At 44.0% G+C, this 23,279-nt stretch overlaps 1 protein-coding gene across 1 annotated transcript in view; it reads left to right on the top strand.

Annotated features, from left to right (window-relative positions):
* Positions 1 to 22,847, top strand: part of C3 (complement C3) — a 67,384-nt gene extending 44,537 nt beyond the window's left edge. The window contains exons 26-40 of the mRNA XM_081893696.1: positions 2,948 to 3,110; positions 3,602 to 3,697; positions 4,563 to 4,713; positions 5,058 to 5,221; positions 6,570 to 6,728; positions 6,924 to 7,074; positions 8,599 to 8,656; positions 10,133 to 10,220; positions 11,257 to 11,346; positions 12,276 to 12,381; positions 13,970 to 14,059; positions 16,003 to 16,089; positions 17,759 to 17,842; positions 20,013 to 20,148; positions 22,561 to 22,847. Coding sequence (XP_081749822.1) covers positions 2,948 to 3,110; positions 3,602 to 3,697; positions 4,563 to 4,713; positions 5,058 to 5,221; positions 6,570 to 6,728; positions 6,924 to 7,074; positions 8,599 to 8,656; positions 10,133 to 10,220; positions 11,257 to 11,346; positions 12,276 to 12,381; positions 13,970 to 14,059; positions 16,003 to 16,089; positions 17,759 to 17,842; positions 20,013 to 20,148; positions 22,561 to 22,702 — 1,765 coding nt within the window. The 3' untranslated portion in view covers positions 22,703 to 22,847. The remainder of the gene's footprint in view (positions 1 to 2,947; positions 3,111 to 3,601; positions 3,698 to 4,562; positions 4,714 to 5,057; positions 5,222 to 6,569; positions 6,729 to 6,923; positions 7,075 to 8,598; positions 8,657 to 10,132; positions 10,221 to 11,256; positions 11,347 to 12,275; positions 12,382 to 13,969; positions 14,060 to 16,002; positions 16,090 to 17,758; positions 17,843 to 20,012; positions 20,149 to 22,560) is intronic.
* Positions 22,848 to 23,279: the final 432 nt, after the last annotated feature.

Genomic DNA, 23,279 nt, shown 5'->3' with positions numbered 1-23,279 from the left:
TCTATCCAGGGGGAATGGCTTGCAAAAAGCACATGCCAGGCAAAGCTCTCACCAAAATATATACAAATATTAATGTAGACATCCTTAAAAAAGCAAATCACCAAAATTTGTGGAAATGGGCCAACAGAAACCAACAGATAAAAATACAGTACAAAGGAGCAAAAAAAAAAAACATTGTGAAATAACCCACAAATTACTCACGAGTTTTAAAAATCCATGTTTTTTTAGAAGGGTCTGATAGCATCACAATTAAACTCACCCTTCTCCACTGAAATACCTTTTCTTTCTCTTTTTTAAGGCCAGTCATGAGGTGGAGGGCAATCAGATCTGATCATTTATTGACAATGTGATATAAACACGGCACCTTTGTGGACTTGAGGATGGCAATACTTAGCATTTATGTAGCATTTTTGAGTATTAAAAGCATTTCATGTACATTATCTCAGAATTTTTTGCAACCCTCTAGGGCCGGTCACTATCTTTAACTTCTATATGCTGTTAGTAGCTGTGATTCCTGCACTGCAGGAAACTAGATGATCCTTCGGATCCCTTTCTTTTTTTAAAAAAATGAATATTTATTAGCATTTTCAAAAAAGAACAACACATATAACAACAAAGACAAAAATAAGCAAAAAAAATAAATACAAAAATCCAAAACTTAAACAAAAAAACAATTAAAAACACCTGAAAGTTCAAATACTTATTTTCTTTTAACTTGTTTCTCAGACCTCCTCACACCTCCCCTTCTTGTATTCCAATTTAAATTATTGGCTCAGCAAATCCTTAATTTACTTCTCCATTTTAACTTAATTTAATTTATTCTAACATATTATTATTTTATTTTTCTTCTTTCTTCCATTTCCTCAATTTATATTTACAAACCTTATTTTCATTTAATTTAACCATTTAAAAAAAGATCAATTTTAACTTAACCAAATTTACACATCAATATTTATACCTCATTATTTTTTCTTAAACATTTTAAACATTTTTCCTAAAGTCAACCAAAATTTCCCTTCCACGTCTTTCCCAATTTCCATACCAATAGCAAAACAAAGTAGAAATAAAACAAACTATATTTATATACCCTTTGGATTCCCAAAATTCACCCACCCTTTTCCCGGTTTCAGTCCTCAACAAAAATCCATCAGTCTCAATATACTGTTTAGCCTGGAGAGAGAATCCGAGGCTCTCGATTCTCTCTCAGTTCCTCTCTGCCGGTCTTTTTGGTAGTCTTTAATGTTAAACTCCAAATCTTGAAGAAGCTCCAGCCCAACAGGAATCAAATCTCGAGGGAGCTCCAGCCCAACAGGATCCATATTTCTACCAGCCAGACCTCCATTTTTAGGGATAAAGCTTATGGGGTACTTCAAATCTTGTTTTATATTCCTTTCAAGTCCAAATGTCCCCCAGGCTCCAGCTTCCACCTCCAATTCAGGCCCGGCTCTCCACATCAGATTTTTATTTTCCTTTTTTGTCATCATGTCAGGCTTCAAAATGTTGCTCTCCTTTAACTTCTGCAAAGTTTCAGCTCCTCCTTCCTTTTCTTCAGGGACAACATCTGTTACCTGCTCCATATTGTCAAAGCTCTCCGTTTTCTCTATTTGTTCAATTGGATAGGCTCCTTGTTTCAAGTCCTTATCAGGTTCAACAATGTTCTTTACTGCTAAGTCCAGAGCTGTAACACTCGTAGCCAAAACATCAGATTGGCCTTGTAACTTTCCCAAGAGAACAAATGCTCTGTCCAATTCAGCCTGGATTTTCCTTCCTCCAGCCATTCCTGTAATGTCACTAAACCCCTCTAGGGGGATTTTAGTTCTTTAGTATTCCTTTCAGCTCAAGTCCAAAAGTCAGGTTATTTTGTATCAGCCCTTCCTTATTTTCAACAAATTGTTACAAGTTAACCAACAGAAGCAACAAAAACTAGGTTCTCCTTTTCCGTCTCGACAGCCAATTTGACAGCTGTCAAACTTTCCAGTCTTTCATCAACAGGCTCTCTCGTGGGACACTCCCGGGTCCGGGGTGTGTGTGTGAAACTTCAGCTCCCAAAATTAATCTTTTTATCCTCCAGCAAAAATTCTTATAATGTCAAAACCGTGAAATTAAAGTCTTTTACTAAAAAAAAGGAAAGATTCTCTCGACCTTAGCTAGCAGGTCCTTTGCTTTAAATTGTTTACAAAGAGGGGGGGTGGACTTCCTTTTTAACCCTTCCCCGCTCGTTCCTGATCCGCAAATTTTTTCTTTAAGATTCCAATTTCCGTATTACTCACGGGTTCATGTTTTAGAGTCCGAATGTTCCAAGGAAAAAGTCAGCGCTCTCCGATAATGGGTCGCGGCTTCACTCCGCAGATGAAGGAGTACTCTCAGCACTGCGCCGCACCCCGCCCCGTTCCGAAGCCTTTAAAAAGGCTCCTTCATGGATTGGGGGGGCGCAAATGGTGCCTGCCGAGTCACTACGCTCACAGGCTTCTACGCCTGTGATTTTAAGGGTCCCCGCGTCGCCGCAGCGGTAAGACCCGGTCTCTGCAGAGCCAATTCCTTCCGGAGCTCGGAGGGAATCTGCCATTGAATGATGGCGCCAACCCGGAAGTCTCTGATCCTTCGGATCCCTTTCCAACACCATGATACTATGATTCTATGAATGTTACATTTAACATATATATGAAGCCATAGGGAGTGGTCATTAGGAGAACAGGGGTGCAGTATCAGGATGATGATGATGATGGTGGTGGTGGTGGTGGTGGTGTTTATGATGCAGAGCTATGCCCACCCCCCATACCATGTGTATTTAAACCTACACTGCAGGCTAGGACACCCAACACCTGACGAAGTAGACTCTAATTCACAAAAGCTTGTGCCACAATACATTTGCTAGTCTTTACAGTGCTAAAAGGCTCTATGCTATTCATGATCAGATGGTTGAGCTGAGGCATCTTATTCTTTGCAGGCTAACAGCGTACGTTGTAAAGGTCTTTGCCATGGCTTCCAAAATAGTAAACACTATTAACAACGAGGTGGTCTGTGGAGGTGTGAAGTGGCTAATTCTGGAGAGGCAGAAACCAGATGGAATTTTTCATGAAGACGCCCCTGTGATCCACGGAGAGATGGTGGTACGCTTTCTTTCTGCCGCTTGTCCTTTCTGATAATAAATCCATGTATTTTCTGGTTCCTAATTCAGAAGAATCAGTTGATAGACTGTCTTGCAGGCAGGTGGTCCCTCAAGCCTTTTGTCCGATGACAGTTTCCTGCAGGCCAGGTTCTTTATGGAGGGGTTGACAAAGAGGACATGGTGGTGAGACATACCCCTACCTACCACTGTGGCTGCTGTGTTACTTTTCTGTAGTGCTGTCGTTGTGCAAACCACAAAGGCAAATAGCTTCCCGGGGATATGCAATCTGCAAAAGGGGAAGACATCTTTTAAAATACTTTGGGTTCTTAATTTTCTAAGGTGGTCAAATTTCTGGTATGTTCAGGCTTGCTTCCCCTGCCTCCACACCACCCACAACTGCCTGTACGTCTGAGCTATGTTTTTGGTAGGATATCTGTTTGTGTGACCAAACACATTCAATTGTTCTTGCCCCCCCCCCCTGCTTCCTTCTAGGGAGGTTATAAGGGCGCTGAACCAGATGCATCATTAACTGCTTTTGTCCTGATTGCATTGCTGGAGTCCAAATTCATCTGCAAGGAACAAGTCAATGTAAGTACCTGTCATTCCCCTAACAGTCCCTTTTGCCCATCCCTCTGAGTTTTGGCTGGCAGGGAGGTGAGAGAGGTCTCCATTGCTGCGAAACCGCGCCAGGCTCCCGAGGCTTGGGCTGCATTCCAGGGCTTGGCGCAGCTCCGCACAACCCTCCGGAGCCCGGCGCGGCTTTGCGCGGGGCTCCGCAGGGTTGCGCAGAGCTGCCTGCACTCCCGGGCTTCGCATAGCTCCGCGCAACCCTGGGAATGATCGGAGAGGAGATTAAGAAAGAAGATTATATAATGTTTCAATATGCAACTGTAGCTGCCAGGATTCTGTTAGCACAAAATTGGAAAACCCCAAATACCCCGACCGTTAAAGATTGGCAAATTAAATTATTTGAGTATATGGATCTGGCAAAAATGACGCAGAACATTAGACAGCAAAAAGGTACAAGGTTTATCGACAATTGGTCTAAATTCATAACATATATGGAAACAAATTCTAGAGATATAAAAATCACAGTAGGTTTAATATAACCCTTGCGATGTGTTTACGTTAAAAAATGAAAAACTGCAGAATGGATTTAATATTCACATAACCCAAATCCGAGATGGAGGGAAGTCAAACGTTATTTATTGTTAATTAATGTTTGTTTTTTGGTTGGTTTAGGTGTTCTGTTTTGGTTGATGTTTTCTTTTCTTTTCTTTTCTTTTTTTGGTATGTGTTGGCTATTTTTCCTTTTCTTTCTTTGCTGTTGTTTGGTTATAGAAAATGAATAAAAAGAAGTTTAAAAAAGAAGAAGCGCAGGAGCACATAACAATGTGTTTCCTCCCTCAAACATTCCTAACATATCTACTTCTCTTGTCTTCTATTCATCCAGATTCTAGAGAGCAGCATCACCAAAGCTTCCGAGTATTTATTAAAGCAATATGGGACATTGCAAAGACCTTACACCGTGGCCCTCACAGCTTATGCTTTAGCCCTCGCAGGAAAGCTTAATGATGACAAGGTACTCATGGCAGCATCAAGAGGTACGTTGGCGGCAGCACACTCAATGCAAGTAAAAACATGGTCAGGTTTTGAAGATGGGCTGCACTGGTTTTCAGAATTCTGTGACCCATTAATCCTCTTCCATAGCTGTTGTAAATTTGTTCATAAACATACCATAGCATCACAGCAGCTTGGCCAATGGCTGGTGGGTGGTGAGGACGCTTGCAGGCAAGTGACAGGCAGTTTTTAATTTATAATGTATTATATAGTGCATTGATAATCTCTGAATGGAAGCTGGTGGGAATTGGGTGGGTCCTTAGGACATTGAGCTCATCCGCCCATCAGGATCTGTTTAATGAGGATCTGTTTCATTGCTGGTATATAGATAAGAATCGCTGGGAGGAATATAATGCTCGCACCTACAACATTGAAGGCACATCCTATGCTCTGCTGGCCTTGCTGAAAATGAAGAAGTTTGATGGTGTTGGTCCCATAGTCAAGTGGCTGACAGAGCAGAAATATTATGGAGGGACATATGGACAAACCCAGGTGATTGTTTGCTTTATTCTCCTTCTACTGCTGCCAACAGCAGTCGGACTGCTTAAACACTGAACTGTAGCCTGCATTTGCACCTAGTTCTTATTGCTCAGCCTGGTCTTATGATAGAATGCTTTACCTGCAGAATAAAAGGGACACAGGTGGCGCTGTGGTCTAAACCACTGAGCCTCTTGGGCTTGCTGATCAGAAGGTTGGCATTTCGAATCCACACAACGGGGTGAGCTCCCATTGCTCTGTCCCAGCTCCCGCCAACCTAGCAGTGTGAGTAGATAAATAGGTACCACTGCGGCGGGAAGGTAAACTGTGTTTCCGAGCACTCTGGCACTTGTCAAGGTGTCCTGTTGCTCCAGAAGCTGTTTAGTCATGCTGGCCACACAACCCGGAAAGCTGTCTGTGGACAAACGCCTGAAAGCAAGATGAGCGCCATACCCCAAAGACTTAACTGTCCAGGGGTCCTTTCCCTTTTTACCTTTACCTGCAGAATACAAAACAATTCCCTGCCTATTTGCTCTGATTTAGCACTAAAGAGCATTTTTCCCTGGGAAAGGACTGGGGCAAGGGAAAGATTGCTTTCTAGGAACAAGGACACAAGAAAGTGTGGAGGAGCCCTAAATTAGACATGCCTATTAATTTTGGTTCTCCAGCCAAACAATATGGCCTAGATTCATCTAAGATGCTGCATGTGTGTAACAAGGTTTGTTTGTGCAGTGGGGCTTTTCTAGAGGATTCGGGGAACTCACAGAACAGGTTTAGGGGGAACAGGTGAGGGGGAGTCCCATTATACCAGTACAAATGGTTCTGTGTAGTCACTTAGAGCTTCATTGAATTCTACCCAGTGTACATAAATTCATATATTAGGAGAAAGTGAACAGGAATGCATATATTAGTAAAAATAATACACAAAAGCACACTATATTAGGAGAACCTATTTGTAAAAATGTTTCAGAACACACACAAAATTAGGAGAAATTTTCACCAACTTATAAGTTGTTGTGGAAATGTGAAGAAGTGAATTTAAGTTTGGTGAATTGAGAAACTTGAGAGAGACCAAAATTGACAGATTTGTCCCTGAGTGTGCTCCAGTGGCGTAGCGTGGAGGGTGCAGGGGGGGCCGGCCGCACCGGGCGCAACATCTGGGGGTTAGGGTTAGGGGGCGCAAATCCACGGGTTAAGGGGCACAAATTACTTGCCTTGCCCCGGGTGCTGACAACCCACGCTACGCCACTGGTGTGCTCCAGTTTCCTGGTAACCTCCATTAGCAAACTGTCATTTCCTCTATGTCTAGGTGGGCACCACAAGCTGAACTCACTGAACTCCCATCTTCTTCCTCCCATTTCAGGCAACCATCATGGTATTCCAAGCTCTTGCCCAGTATGAGATCGACATCCCTACCCATAAGGACCTGAACTTGGATGTTTCTATTAAACTGCCAGAACGTCAAAATCCCTTTACTGTCAGGATTGAGTATGCGAATGCCCTCGTTACCCGGTCAACAGAGGTACAGCATTGTACATATTTACTTCCATTGTCTCCTAAGACACATACACATTAAATGTTTATTTATTTGTATCCCACCTCTAGTTCAAGCCAAACTACAACAGGGGGAAAAACAACAGTAACAATAATCAGTACAATGACATCAGTCAGTAGAGAACACAATCCAAAAGCATCCTAACCCTCTTTGTTTCTTTAGACCAAGCTCAATCAAGATTTCACTGTGAAAGCAACCGGCACAGGAAAAGCAACTATGACGGTTGTGACGGTATATAATGCAAAGATACGGGAGGAGGCAGAGCAGTGCAAGAATTTTTCTCTGCGAGTTTCTGTTGAAGACGTTCCACTGTGTAAGTTTGAGTAGTGGGCTTAGATTTTCTAGAACCACATGTGCTTCCCAGAAGACTGAAGGGCTAGGGGGTTGTTTTCTGAAATCAGTAGAATAATAGAATTGTAGAGTTGGAAGGTACAACAAGGGTCATTCAGTTTAACCCTCCGCACTTCAGGAATCACAGCTAATCTGTGACAGATAGCAACCTCTCTTTAAAAACGTCACATGAAGGAGAATCCATCACCTTCTGAGGTAGTCTATTATGCTTTCAAACAGCTATCACCATCAGGAAGTTTTTCGTGATTTTTAGAATTCCCTTTATTGTAATTTGAAACCCTCTGGAGGAGGAGGAAACAAGCTTGCTTCGTCTTCCATGTGGCCGCACTTCAGATACTTGAAGATGGCTATCAGATCATCCCTCAGTCTTCTTTTCTTCAGGCTAAACATACCCAGCTCCTTCAACCATTCCTCATAAGGCTTGGTTTCCAGACCCTTGATCATCTTGTTCTCCCTCCTCTGCACACATTCTAGCTTGTCAATATCCTTCTTAAACTATGGGACCCTGAACTGGGCACGGTATTCCAGGTGTACCTGTACAAAGAGTGGTCTTGCTTGCTTATCTACTGCTTAGAGAAATTCATATAAAATTAACCAGGTGAATATGGGTAGAATGGTGCAAAAAAAATAATAATTTGAAAACTAGGCCAGGATACAGAGAGAAGAAAAAGGCAAAAGGGCTTGGAAAAGGAAGGTGAGACAATGCCAGAAGGAGGGATAGTGCAAGATTTACCCAAGAACAATCCTATAAATAGTTGTATCTTTTTAAAATATTAGCTAGAACAAAACAAACAAACAAAGAATTCAGACAGTGATGAATCGTAGTGTGCCCTGTATAATCTGCCAGTCTGAACTGAGACACTGCTTGGCTTGTTCAATACCACTCACTCTAATGGTCCCAGAAAATGAACTTTGAACAAGTCCTCCAAACAACATCACAAAACACCTCCAGGGAAGAGAGCACTGCAGACTTCAGATGTTAAAATGTCCAAATTGAACAGCAATTGCAAGGGCCAAGTTAGATGTGACAGCAGCAAATGTTTGTCTAATTGTGTGTCTGGGATGGGTGGGTCTGGTGTTAATATAAGTAGGGACATGTGGGTAAAGGAAGCTGCATGGACCCCCTCCTTCCCCTCCCCTCATTGCACTCATTTGCCCCACCTCCTTTTCCCTGACCCCAGTCCAGTTGTGATACAGGAAGCAAGCTTTAGACCAGAGAGGTTGTTGGACTCCAAGTCTCATCAGCCACAGGCAGCATGGCAAGTGGTCAGGGATGAAGGGTTGTGTCCAACAACATCTGGAGAGCCACACATCCCCAGTCATGGCCACAACATTATTTGTGAAGGGGCCTATTAGTTGGATAGGCCAGCGATGGGAAGTATGGTTCTTAGTTGGACAATCAAGCCTATGTTACTCTTTTTTGAGTCACACAGCAAGGAATTTCCACCAAGTGACTAATTCTTTGTGCTTTACCCCCAATTACAAGTTAAAGGGCAGGAAAAGGGAGGAGCCAAAGGAGCAGTCAAGATCAACATCTGCACCAGGTGAGCATTTGGGGCTTTCAGGATAGACGTGGGTCACCATCACTGAACATTCCAACGACTGGGAGAAGCAGAAATTGTTGCTTAACAACTTCTCTGGTTTCAGGAGTTTGAGATATTTGGATTTGTAGGGTGGTTGACTGCACCATACTCTCTGGGCTTATCTGCAGTTACCTTTCCTTCATGCTTTCCAGACATAGCTTGAACTTTATAGCTTCATATCCAAGTGCTCTCCCCACCCCCCTGGAGATTTCCCTGTGAAAACCCACTTTTACCACTGAATTGGAGCAAAACCACAAAGCTCCACAAAACCACTTGGACACAGAGCTTTGAAGCGTTGGCCTGTGCCTGGAAAGTGTGGGGCAAAAGGAAAGCATGGATAAGCCCTCAGCCTGCAAAAGAAACACAAGATAAAGGAATGGTTCCAATTTTGAACACCAGAGAGTCTTTTGAAATAGCTAAACAATCGAGATTTTAAGCCAGGGTAGGTTGCTCAATTGTGGTTTTGCAGTTTGTATTGCACACCTACATAACCACTGTGCATCAAGCCAGCTGTCCAGGGCATATCTTAAGCATATCCGGCACCTGGTGCAAAGGTCCCTCTGGCGCCTCCCCCCCGGCAACTCCAAAACAAGGGAGGGGGCGGTAGAAAGTGTCCTCTGCCTCCCCCACTGCCCTGATCCCCAGGGTGGTGGTGGTGGTGATCAAGCAGGAAAATGTGCTGGCGGACATGCTCTCCGGTGCCGGGCCACTGGTTAAGGCAGCCTGGGAAGGCTGCGCGCTGCCTTTCACCAGGAAGCAGGAGGAGGACAATGACCAGGAGCAGGGCTGTCTTCAGCAGGTGCAGAGGCTAAGTCTCTGCGGGGATCGATCTGCTCCTGCAGAGGCTTGGGAAGGAAGCTGCACACCTGCCAGTCATATAGTTGGCGGGGCACAGCTGGCGTGCGTGCAGGGGAAGGGGAGGCCGCCAGCAGAGCCGCGCAGCTCCCCCACTCGCTAGGGTGCCCCTGAGAGGCCGGCGCCCTGGCGCAACAAACCACTAACACCAATGGGAAAGACGGCTCTGAAGCTGTCCAATTTTTTAAAAAGGAAAAAAAGAGCACAAACACAAAGTGTTCAATGACTTTTGCCCCAAATAACAGAAAGAACACCTCCTCTCACGCCCGCCTCCCTGTTTGTTAAGATGTGCTTGGTGGAGTGAGGTTCACATAGAGTGGCCCACAGAATGGCCTTGCGAGGCACACCTTGCCGTTGCATTATTTTCATTTAGATGGGAGGGAGAGGCACACTTTTTTGTCCCAATGAAATGGACAGCGATGCTATATTTTCATTTTCTGCTGCCTGTTCTGCGATTGCAATTGACTTTAGCATGCTGGCTGACGTATCGTTTTAAATTGTTACTGTTAATTCTGATGTTAATGCTATTGTTAATGGCAATGAAATCCATTCTGGCGTCATTTTCCCTGTCCCTCATTCTAGGTATCTTGGAAAGGCTGATGCAGCAATGTCAATCATTGATGTCTCCATGCTCACTGGCTTTGCACCTGACACTGGAGATCTTAAGAGGGTAGGTGAGCTTTCCTTGGCACTGGAGATGACTGCTTCCGTTGTTCTTTGAGAATATTGCACTAGAAAATTCACTGCGGTCAGCAAAAAAACTTGGAATTAGATCCACAGGGAGAATGGATTAGGGTTTCTCATAAATGTGTCACCAGTTCTCCTGCTATGAGGCAGCAGCTTACTAGACTGGGTGCAACAGAGGACCAGAGAATCATAGTTAGAGGGGACCCAAGGGTCATCTAGTCCAACCCCCTGCAATGCAGGAATCTCAGCTAGAGCATCCATGATAGATGGCCATTCAACCTCTGCTTTAAAACCTCAAAGGAAGGAGAGTTCACCACCTCTCCTGGGAGTCTGTTCCATGCAGGAATTTCAACATTCCTCCTACCTTGGGAGAAATGACTGAGGGTTTAGTGGAATGTCCCTAAGAAATTTCTCTAACCGTATGAAAATTCATCCTACCTCTCTTGAAATCCCTCAGATACATACTGTGTTTTTCCGTGTACTGGATGAGGTTTTTTGACACAAAAATGTCAAAGAACTGGGGTCGTCCAATACACAGATAGTGGTGTTGGGGGGGGAGATGCTGCTGCGTGTGGGGAGCGATCTGGGGGCACTGGTTGGCGGTGCGCAACTTCCACCAATGCCGCTGTGCGTGAGAAGCACTCCCTGGATCGTTTCCCGCTCGCAGCAGCATAGGGGAAGGTGCCCTCCAGCCAACCAGCTGGCTGGAGCGCAACTTCCCTCAATGCTCAATGGGAAATGCTCAATGGGAAATGATCTAGGGAGTGTTTCCCTCCTGCAGCTGCGTGGGGGGAGAGGCTCAACAACTTTGGTCCATCTCCCCTCATTTTCTTAAAATTGAGTCCCCCAAAATAGGGGGGAGTCTTATATATGGGGGGCGTCTAATAGACAGAAAATTACGGTATATTGAGCTTCCAAATTTCCTCTAGATGAAATGCTCTACCCCTGAGGGGTTGCATGCTTGGGTTAACTCCAACCCTTGGTGCCAATGATGTCAATTGTTCTCATTCTGTGTTCAGCTCTCTGAGGGAGTCGACAGATACATCTCCAAGTTTGACATCAACGACGCAATGTCTGAAAAAGGGAACCTCATCATCTATCTGGACAAGGTAAATACTTGCTGGAGAGGTTCTGGGAATAACTGGCATAACTAAATGTAACTGTAGCTAGACTAGCACTGGTGTGCATCTGTGAATTAGAGGGTGGGTTATGTGTATACATTTTACAGGATTTCTTTTATTTTCTTGAGCTGGCACAAGAAGCATTTTGTCTTCATGGGCATACACTCTAGTCCCCATGTAATTTGAGAAGGTGTTATCTTTCTGTATTTTGAATCATGAGGAAAATTATTTGCTTTGGAATGCTTCCTGGTTCAGGCAAGCCTTAAACACAGGTCTTCCCAGCCATTGTGTATCTTTTAAGAATAGCTTAGGACCTAGACACGGGTGGCGCTGTGGTCTAAACCACAGAGCCTAGGACTTGCCAATCGGAACGTTGGCATTTTGAATCCCCGCAGCAGGGTGAGCTCCCATTTCTCAGTCCCAGCTCCTGCCAACCTAGCAGTTCAAAAGCACGTCAAAGTGCAAGTAGATAAACAGGTACCGCTCCAGCGGGAAGGTAAACGGTGTTTCCTTGTGCTGCTCTGGTTCGCCAGAAGCAGCTTAGTCATGCTGGCCACATGACCCGGAAGCTGTACGCTGGCTCCCTCGGCCAGTAAAGTGAGATGAGCGTCGTAACCCCAGAGTCGTCCACGACTGGACCTAACGGTCAGGGGTCCCTTTACCTTTACCTAGGACTTAGAATTTCACTATGTGGCTTTTCCTATCTTAGACCTGTGTAGTGTAGGAGGAAGCTACAGTTGGTAGTTTTTTTCTTTTCTACACACAACTCTTAAAATTATAGGAGCACTTTCAGGTTCAGTTTAGGTGCACAGTCTTAGGGTTTAGGAATCATGAACATATGGAGCTTGTATGGATTTCTTCTCTGGTGGAAGACTGGCACCCAAAGACTTGTTCTATCTTTTCTCTTTGCATCCTAGGTTTCTCATGAAGAAGATGAATGTTTTCAGTTTAAAGCTTACAAGTATTTTGAAGCTGGTCTCATTCAGCCTGGATCTGTCAAGGTGTACAGCTATTATAATCTAGGTAATGGCAACCTCAGCATAAGTTGAAAGCTGCCCTCAGTTGTGTATCTTAGGGCCTGATCCCTACTGGGACTTTGGGCTCTGGTGAACTTGAGGACATAAAATACAAGCTGGATTCTCTTAACATTACATACACTCTCCCCGTGGACCCAGCCAGATAGGTGTATTGACCAAATAGCATGCACATAACTTTTCTGAAAGACTTTTTGGTCCCATTTTATGAATGCAGAATTGAGCAATATATCACATAAAAACATCAAATGGTAATGACAAGAGAGCAGAGACCCACAAGCAGCACTTAGCTCAGCAACTAAGCCCTAAGACATCCCTGCTCTAAGCAGCCAGATACAGTGGTACCTCGGGTTACAAACACTTCGGGTTACAGACTCTGCTAACCCGGAAGTAGTATCTCGGGTTAAGAATTTTACCTCAGGATGAGAACAGAAATTGCACGGTGGCGGTGCGGCAGTAGCGGGAGGCCCCATTAGCTAAAATGGTACCTCAGGTTAAGAACAGTTTCAGGTTAAGAATGGACCTCCAGAACGAATTAAGTATGTAACCAGAGGTACCAATATATACCGTATTTTTCTGTGTACAAGACTAGGTTTCCCCCCCTCATAAATTATGTCAAAAATTTGGGGGCGTCTTATACGCAGATAATGCTGAGGCCATTTTCTTAAATCTGAGTCCCCAAAAATAGGAGGCGTCTTATACATGGGGGCATCTTATAGTCTGAAAAATACAGTAATTTCCTTCCAAGGGCAGTGAACAAAACCAGGGGAGCCTGGCTCCTGGTTTCCTCTGCTCTAACACTAACCTACCCAGGGGGTTGTGTGCACACAGGAAAGACAGAATACTATAGAAACGTGAGTAATTGTCCTAATCAGCTTTGCTGCAGCACGCAAGAGTGGATTTTTTGGTGGCTTATTGGGCAGGATGGGCCCGTCCCAAGGTATTTTGCCACGCCAAAGAGCTGACCTGCTTGACGGGATACCTGCTCTCTCTTTAAGGTCTCTTTCGGTGTTATAGTGCCAGGGAGGGTGAGCTGGCCACTGACAGGCACGACCTGAGCTGCCAAGCCCTTTTAACCGAGCACTGGTGGCTCCACCAAACTCAGATCGACATCTGCTGAAAATAATTGCCCACAGTCTCTCCTGTAATGCAATTGTCAGAAAGAACAATAAACCACATTTTCCATGTGAATTATATCTGCGGTTCCCTAGCCATGCTGAAGCACAGGAACTCGGGGGCCCTTCGTGGCAGCACTGTCTGTCCTGAGGAGCCTGGCCAGGTCAATTTGTGCAGCAAAATACACTTCCAGCCTCAGACCGTTACTTGAAGAATAGAGTACAGAACTTGAAGGGAATGCTGGGATACTACTCTCTCCTTTACAAGTGACCGTTTAAAGAAACCCTCTTGATGGGTTTCCCTGCATTAAGTCAGGGTGAAAACAGGTCACCCACTCCTGCTCTGTGCATTTCCTAAGGCTTATCTTTTGGAATCAACCCCCCACCAGGGAATCAAATCGCTGAGCCACACAGGCATGTCAGTGTGGAAGTAAGGACCTCTCTTTTCATTCCTCCTTTCAGATGAGCAATGCACCAAGTTCTACCATCCCTCCAAAGGGAGTGGCCTCCTCGATAAGATATGCCATGGCGATGTTTGCCGGTGTGCAGAAGGTAAGGCAAAGCAGAGATGCTGCTTCCAGTCACCCAAACACAACTTTGGGGATGCAGGGAAAGTTGGTCATCATAGAAACAAAGGTCCTGTAGACATTTGTGGTTTCTGAACTACAGGAATTAATCTAGGGTGTATCTATTATCTAAGGTGCCATAGCGAGGGATGGGGTTGCTATTAAAAGAATCAGGTCTTTACAAGGTTTTGTAAAATCTCTACTGATGGGTTTGGACTTGGTTTGAGCTCTAGCACTTTATATTATCTGATGAAAAATAGCAAATTTTTCAGCTCGAGGGAGCGGCAGGTTCCTTTCTTTTACATTTACCAAATATATATTTCAGTGCATAGTACATTTATAATACCAACAGGTAATGCACAATAAAAATAATCTAAAATACAGTCAGATGCCACAATAATATTGAATATATTCTTTTTTACTTGAAGTTATAATACCATCTCCTGAAATAGGACAACCCTCCCAACAATTTCATTTCAGTGGCAAGAAGGTGTCAAATAGTTCCATTTTAAACTTTCGTTTGATAAATGTAAAAGAGGGATTTTTCAAAACTGAAAATTCTTTTCAAAAGGCAAAGACGCCACTAGCCTCACAGTTATATATATACATAAAATTGTAGGGCTGTCATCAGGGTGCAGTTTGAGTGGATGAAAACAGGCAGCTGCTCCAACTCCAGTATGATGGCAGTCAGGCGAGTGGGAAGCATGGGTGGCTGGTGACTCAGGCGAGAAACACCTGCCGCAGCCTGTAAAATGCGACTGCGGCAAGGTTTGACGGAGGAGGGCTGGTGTTTCAGAAAACCGCTCTCAGAAGCGCATGCCCACCTTTAAAAGGGAGGATGAGCTGTGAGGATGAGGGAGACGCTTGGACTGGGCTGTGGAAGGAGGGGGCAGTTTGGGGCAAGCTATGAGAGGAGAAGGTGGAATGAGCCATGAAGGGATGTTTGGGTGAGCAGAGGCGGTTTTAGAGTGAGGTGACCATTGTGGTTGCACCGTCCGCCACACTGCAGGGGGCACCAAAACAATGCTATAGAATGGGGTATGGCAAGCAGGGGGTTCCAGATTTTAGCAGTGCACAGGGCTCTGCTGAAATTTGGGAGCCCGAAGTCTGCCACTGCAGGGAGAGGTGGGTGAGGTGGGGTTTAGGTTTGGACTCAGGGCCGGATTTAGGTTTGATGTGGCCCTAAGCTACTGAAGGTAATGGGGACCTTTATATGTCCAGCTGTCCTTTGTCAACAACAAATTGTCTGTTTTTGTGTTGAATATATGCTATATGGTCATTAATTCAGCTAACAGGTATCTAAAGCCATTTGCACATAACAAAGTATGTATTTTATCAAAGCAATTGTTGAACTAAAATACAATTAAGAAGAAGTATATTAATAGTGAAATACAATTAAGAAGAAGTACTGGTATATTAATAGTGAAATAATTATTAAGCTCTAACTTAAAATGATTGGGAGCCCATTACTTATATCATTGAAGCCTACACAACACAAAACACTGTTGCTTGTTGCTATATGTAGGTTTTATTTTATTTGTTTTTTATCTTATATTTTGGAAGTGTACATCCAGTTCTTTTTTCCATTGATTTTTTTGGGGGCCCCCAAGAGAGTTTATTTAGCTTATACGTAAATCTGGCGCTGATGGCACTAGAAATGGGGTTGGTGGGTAGGTGAGCAGAGCTACCATTTGCAATCGAAGAGGTGATGTCTCCTCACTGAATTCTCTCTGCAGTGTCTTAAAACCTCCTGGGGTAGACTCATGACTATGCAAAGATTATGGCAATGGTGAATAATTGCTAGGGCTGCTGCTGGAGCTCAGCCCTAATTTGAAAACCTGGCAGCCGCAATTATCACATCCGTTTAATAATACTCCCAGAAATCTTCCATCTCTTCATTCATTTTCTCTCTCTGCCTTTCTCCCAAAGAAACTTGCACCATTTACAACACGGCTACGAAACCTGTGGATCTGCAGCTACGAATTGCAGAAGCCTGCAAGCCAGGAGTGGATTATGGTAACTAAAGTTTACTCTGCTAAATGAGGCAATGGCTGTGCTTTGTTAATAGCGGCTGCATCTGGTCAACCCTGGACATTGTGCAGTGATGTGGCTAAGGAAGTGGCTGAGCTATCACTCCCATGAGCCTGTATGGCCAATGTTCAGGAATGATGGGAGTTGTAGTTCAGCAACCTCTGGAGGTCAGCCTCCTCTGCTTCAAAGTCCTCATAGGTTTCAGTTGAAGAATTAAAAGCATACCTGTTTTTCTTATTGAAGCATGTGGGCTTTAAGGGGGCTTAAATTATGACAGCATCATGTCCTATTATTTATTTAAGACTTTTAAAGACTATAAGGAGATTCAGATCCTATACCCACTTGTAAGAGTCTTAGTCTTGGTGAACTCAATAGGGATTACTTCTGTGTAGCCATGTATACAGAGAAGATTAAATTCAAGAATTTCTCCTTCAAATCTGTACCCACTTAAGGTAAAGGTAAAGGGACACCTGACCATTAGGTGCAGTCGTGACTGACTCTGGGGTTGCGGCGCTCATCTCGCTTTATTAGCCGAGGGAGCCGGCGTACAGCTTCTGGGTCATGTGGCCAGAATGACTAAGTCGCTTCTGGCGAACCAGAGCAGCGCATGGAAATGTCGTTTACCTTCCTGCCGGAGCGGTACCTATTTATCTACTTGCACTTTGACGTGCTTTTCAACTGCTAGGTGGGCAGGAGCAGGGACCGAGCAGCCGCTGATCTTCTGATTGGCAAGTCCTAGGCTCTGTGGTTTAACCCACAGTCCCCACTTACCTGGGAGTAAAACCTGCTGAACTCAGTGGGATTACTTCAGAGCAGGTAATGTAGTCAGCGTAGGGAGTGTACTCAAGAAGATGGTTTTTGCAAATGCTGTAGAGTGAACTGTGGGAGGCAGTGGAAGACAGGAGTGTCTGGCGTGCTCTGGTCCAGGGGGTCACAAAGAGTCGGACACGACTAAACGACTAAACAACAACAAGAAGTGGACCTGGATATTTGAGGAGGCTCTGGATTTACTGGTGCCAAAATGCAGTGTCTTTAGCTTCAGTGATTATCAGATTATCCCAGTATGTATCTGAGCACAATTCATAGTGTTGGTGCTGACCTTTAAAGCCCTAAGTGGCCTTGGCCCAGTATACCTGAAGAATATACCCATTGTTCAGCCTGGACACTGAGGTCCAGCTCTGAGGGCCTTCTGGGGGTTCCCTCCCTGCAAGAAGTGAGGTTACAGGAAACCAGGCAGAAGGCCTTCTCGGTGGCGTTTGCCCTGTGGAACGCTCTCCCATCAGATGTCAAGGAAATAAAAAACTATCTGACTTTTAGAAGACATCTGAAGGCAGCCCTGCTTAGGGAAGTTTTTAATGTCTGATGTTTTATCATGTTTTTAATATTCTGCTGGGAGCCGCCCAGAGTGGTTTGGGAATCCCAGCCAGATGAGTGGGATATAAATAATGAATAAATAAATTATTATTATTATTATTATTATTATTATTATTATTATTATTATTATTACTATTATTAATTGGAGTTAAGGGGTTTTTTGGGTGGGGAATCATACAAATTATGCAGAATCATGCACGTTCACTAGCAATGTTAAGGTATATATGAGGAAAACATGCAGCCATCTTAATTAAAATCTTTCTCTGTCTTCGTTTTTAAGTGTACAAGACCAAGCTGATTCTAATAGAAGAGGAAGGCGATTATAACAACTATATCATGGAAGTTCTGGAAATCATTAAATCAGGTAAGAATTTGCACCCTGAAGAGAAACTTGCCGTGGATCAAAAAGTAGCAACATTGACTTCAAAGAACTGTTAAAAATCTCACGTTAAGTCTCTAGGCCATTGATTTTCAGTCAGTCCAACAGGCAACCCTGGGTCTCCTCATATATTCCCTGAAAGATGCCATGCCCAGCACTAGGAACAAAGGAAACTTCTAGTAGCCATTGAGACCATTGGCCCATCTAGTTCAATATTGTCTAAACTGACTGGCAACAGCTCTGCAGGGTTTCAGGCGGGGTGGGGGGAAGAAAGGGGTGTCTCCTACATCTACCTAGATTGAACTAGGTATCTTCTGCATTCAAAGCAAGTGCTCTACCATTGAACTGTGCCCACTTCCCCATCACTGCTTGTATTTTCTTCCCAGGTTGTTTCAGAATGTACATGTTCTGCATCATGCAAACCACGAGGAAAGGTTTTTGATAGCTAGGAACTCTGAAAACCATGGGCCTAACTTACTAACAACTATTCTTTATATTAAATGAATACCACACTTTTTAGTAATGCTCACCTTGATTCACCTAGGATCAAATGTTGATGGAAATGTGTTTCTGTTTATGTCTCTTACTGGATGGAGGGCTGAGGGTTCAAAGAGGTCCAATCCAGAAAATAAACCTAGGCATACATAGCTCAGATCAGATCATTGGCATTGCCAATAACACTGGCCCTCTATTTCGAAGAGGAAAGTAGGAGACTAAATTTACTCTTCTCTGCTGTTCCATAAATGATTTCTTTTAAAAAAATAAATTTATTTTTAAACACTTTGCTCTACAAGTGACAGATTAGAGAACAGATTAATGACCCGTTATTGTTCTGATGCTTTTGTGTGGTTTTTTTCATTTTGTGAAACGACAATAAATTTTAGGAACAAAATTAGAGGCGCTTAGGTTGAGAAAACTTACATTGCTTAAACATGTTACATTAGTTACAAAAACACACACCCTTTCCCCCTCCTCAACAAATGAAAAGAAAAGTGGGCGTGTTTAATTTTATTCCCGTCTATGAAGTTCTTAGCATTAAGAAAATGTGGTGAGCTATTAGCTGAAATGTGTTTTACATGCAACATTTACTGTGACCAATGTAACACTACTTGTGCAACTTAAAGACCGTCATCTATTTTCTTCCCTGATAATTTAATAAAGGATTAAGGGAGAAATTCTACGCATAAGAAACTAGTATAAAGCGAGCTACTATAAATTAAGATGGAGTAAAGTTAAACCAGATCCAAATTCTGTTCAGCAGGGAGGCTGTTGAAGTTGTTCTGCTTAAGCCCAACACAGGGAAAACTTTAAACTTTAAAATAGTATTCTGCACCAGGTTGCCAGGTCACGTGGCTGAGCTGAAGAGAGTTGAGATCCAGCCTCTCTGGTCCCACCTTTGGCACAACTCCAGATTGCCCCCTTTTTGGACTTACACCTGTGTCAGCTCAGTCAACTTCAGCTCAGCTGACCGAGCCCCACTTGAGCCAACAATAGCAAGTTACATCAGCGTATCTTTGGCTGAGCCAGGGATTTCATGCTGATCGAGATCCAGTTGCTCATTCCAGTGGATCTTGCCCCCAAAGCCAGATATGTGAGAATCTGAAGGATAGTGGTTTGCATATTGTTTCTGACTAATCATGAACCCAAAATTAAAAGGACATATGGGAGGCCCCTTAGACAAGCCACTCCTTGAGCCTTGATCTTTTGCATATGAAAATAGCAATGCTAATGACCTACTGAGTAGGTGTGTCTCCACCCCCATCAATAAGCCCAGACACTGAGGTCCACCTCTGAGGGTCTTCTGGCAGTTCCCTTACAGGGAACCAGGCAGAGGACCTTCTCAGTGATAGCATCCTCTCTGTGAAACCGCCCTCCCATCAGATGTCAAGGAGATTAAGAACTACACAACTTTTAGAAGATATCTGAAGTTTTAAACTTCATTGGGAAGTTTTTAACGTTTGACATTTTATTATGTTTTTATATTCTGCTGGAAGCCGCCCAGAGTGGCTGGAGAAACCTAGCCAGATGGGCGGGGTATGAATAATAATAATAATTATGCAGATTTGATGCATTCATCTTTAAATGTGTATTGGATCCAATTTCTGCTCATGGACCTGATTCAAATATTTCTCCATGTTCTGTCTGGTTCCTCCAGGGAGTGATGCAAATCCACAAGTCAAGCCCCGCAAGTTTATCAGCCACAAGAGATGCCAGGAATCTCTGCATCTGGGGGTGAACAATGAGTATCTGATCTGGGGTCTCAGCACTGACATGTGGCAAACCAAAACTGAGTATGTATTTAATTTCATTTATTCATTATATCCATAGCCTGTGTTATGTACTGAGTTGAATAGGATCCAAACTGCAGCAGTCTGATTGGTCCTAGAACAATAGGCTCCAAAAGGCAGCAGTCTGATTGGTCCTAGAACAATAGGATTCAGAATGCAGCAGTCTGATTGGTCCTAGAACAATGCAGCAGTATGATTGGTTAGCAGGAACCACCCAATCATGCTCCAGATAGCAGTGAATCCACAACCTGATTGGCTTACAGTAGAATTCCAGAATTAGCCAATCATGTGCAGCCTATTGTATAAATAATGTATATAAAGCAGATACTTTGAGGGGACTTTCATTCCTCCTCACCACTATGAGCTGAATAAAGAGCATGAAATCACTTTGCGACTGAGTATATTTCAGCCTGCTTCTCTACCATCAGGTCCACAGAGTGCCTAAGAACTGAAGATTCAGTAACAGTTACACTGCAGCTTTTAAAAACAGCAATCAGCCAATGAAACAAGCAAGAAAAAAGAAAAAAAAGTTTTTTGGGGGGCACTTCCATAGAGAACTTTTTGGGATCACAACTGACATTTTCTTGGTACATAGATGGATTGTTAAAGCCACCTTAACCATGCTGCTGCTAAGAACCCTTTATATATACCAGACTTGTATTCACACCCTCATCATGGTTGCTTCCATGCCGTCTCGCTAGATATCTGGAAATACAGAAAGCTTTCACCCATGTGCTCCCGCATTGCAGAGCTTATATGGAACTCAGGAGCTGTGTCTTCTCCCAGGGGCCTCAGGTCCCATATCCTTTGGTCTCCTAGTAAGGACACAGGTGGCGCTGTGGTCTAAACCACTGAGCCTCTTAGGCTTGCTGATTAGAAGGTCGGCAGTTTGAATCCCTGTGAAGGGGGGAGGTTTCCGTTGCTCTGTCCCAGTTCCTGCCAACCTAGCAGTTCAAAAGCATGCCAGTGCAAGTAGATAAATAGGTACCACTGCGGCAGGAAGGTAAGCAGCGTTTCCGTGCGCTCTGGTTTTTGTCACGGTGTTCTGTTGCACCAGAAGCGGTTTAGTCATGCTGGCCACATAACCCAGAAAGCTGTCTGTGGACAAATGCCGGCTCCCTCGGCCTGAAAGCAGAGATGAGACTTGCACCCCATAGTCAAATTCGTCCAGGGATTCTTTACCTTTACCTTTTACCTTATCCCTATCTCATAAATTATTATTTACACCTTTGCTCCCACAGCAAAAGCATGAAGTGTGAATTGCAAATAGTTGTTCCTACCTTAACATTATATACCAGGTAGACTTGATCGACTGTTGCAGGTTTCTCTGGATATATGTACTGTACACTGTAAGAACATGCACCTGCCACTTCACATGTTTGCTTTGGGATGCACCAATGTAGCACCACTGCATATACAAAATTCAAGCGTAAAGCTGTTTGTATTCTAAAATTTCCTCTCTCAACCTGCATCTTCTTGGAGGATGCTCCTGGGTTTCGGCCCTCTAATGGAAATGGAAATGTTAATTGGTTGGAAGCTACAATTGCCTTAGTTAGAACAAGCCTGAAATTTGGCCCCATTACTAACAAGGCCCATCTTGGCTATGATTCCATTAGAGGTGCCTTTTCCCCTTTTGTGTTGTACCTTTGTAAGATCGCAAGAGGTGTTAAGGCCATTGAGCATGCCTGCTGACAGGGCCGGCCCATCCATGAGGCAGACTGAGGCAGCTGCTTCAGACAGCAGAATATAAGGGGCAGTGAGGAGAAGCAGCTGTGGCAGCTTCTGGGTTCCAGTGAGATCTTGTAAGAGCCCCGCGAGATCACGTCGAGAGCTCCTTCCTTACTGGGGTCTCGGGAAGGTCGTGCAAGGCCTCTGGAGGCCTCCTTGTAATCTTGTGGGGCTCTTGTGAGATCTTCCTGGAAGCTGAAGCTGCATGACCCAGGTAAGCCCTTCATGGGCAGGCAGTCCCTTCCTATTTCTCCGCCTCTACCTGCTGATCTAGAGAAGCGGGTGGCGCTCTGGGTTAAACCACAAAGCCTAGGAAGGTTGGCGGTTCGAATCCCCACGACGGGGTGAGCTCCTGCCAACCTAGCAGTTCAAAAGCACATCAAAGTGCAAGTAGATAAATAGGTACCACTCTTGCGGGGATGTAAACGGCGTTTCCATGCTTTGCTCTGGTTCACCAAAAGCAGCTTAGTCATGCTGGCCACATGACCTGGAAGCTGTATGCCGGCTCCCTCGGCCAATAAAGCGAGATGAACGCCGCAACCCCAGAGTCGGCCACGACTGGACCTAATGGTCAAGAGTCCCTTTACCTTTACCTGCTGATCTACGATGTCTCTAGATTCACCTGCAGCACTTAGGCCAGCCGGTTTTCCTGTGGAGCAAAGATTCAAAGCTTTCCTTCCTTTCCAGGGTCAACTACCTCATTAGCAAGGACACCTGGATCGAGAGATGGCCAAATGAGGACGAATGCCAGGATGAAGAATTCCAGGACTTGTGCAATGACTTCACTGAGTTTTCCAACTCACTGATCATTTTGGGCTGCCAGGTCTAATGGCAGAGGCATCGGCAGCAGCGAATGATTTCCGTGAGATGGGTTTGAATTAGGACTTCGAAGACACCTTCCCGCTTCCTATTCTTTTTGCTCTCCAAGTTCCTCTTCAAATTGTTTATACTGAAAATAAAGAACCGATTTCTTACTGTTGGGTCAAGTTAATTATTTTCATACAAACCTCAGGTTGTTAAGGCTGTTGCGGTGTTTGTTTCTATAGTGCCATCAGTGCAAGTGACCCTTCACAGAGGGTAGGGGAAGAGCAGTCTAAAATTTAGCACAGGGGAGTCAGTCCATCTATCAGTCAAACGTTATTTGCTAAAACCCATGGGTAATCAAAAATGAAAACAATCAAACTGAGAGATACATTTTAACAATACAAATATACAGGATACGTCCATAAGTGTGACATAAAGATACTGACTCAAGATGCATATCTGGCAATCAAATTGTCCAAAACAGGGCATAAGGAATAATAATAATAATAATAATAATAATATAGTGGTACCTCAGGTAACATACGCTTCAGGTTACATACGCTTCAGGTTACAGACACCGCTAACCCAGAAATAGTGCTTCA

Source organism: Podarcis melisellensis (genome assembly GCF_964234715.1).
Source record: "Podarcis melisellensis genome assembly, chromosome: 17".
NCBI lineage: Eukaryota > Metazoa > Chordata > Lepidosauria > Squamata > Lacertidae > Podarcis > Podarcis melisellensis.
The sequence above is the reverse complement of the archived record's forward strand: the minus strand, read 5'-3'. Positions and strand labels throughout refer to the sequence as shown.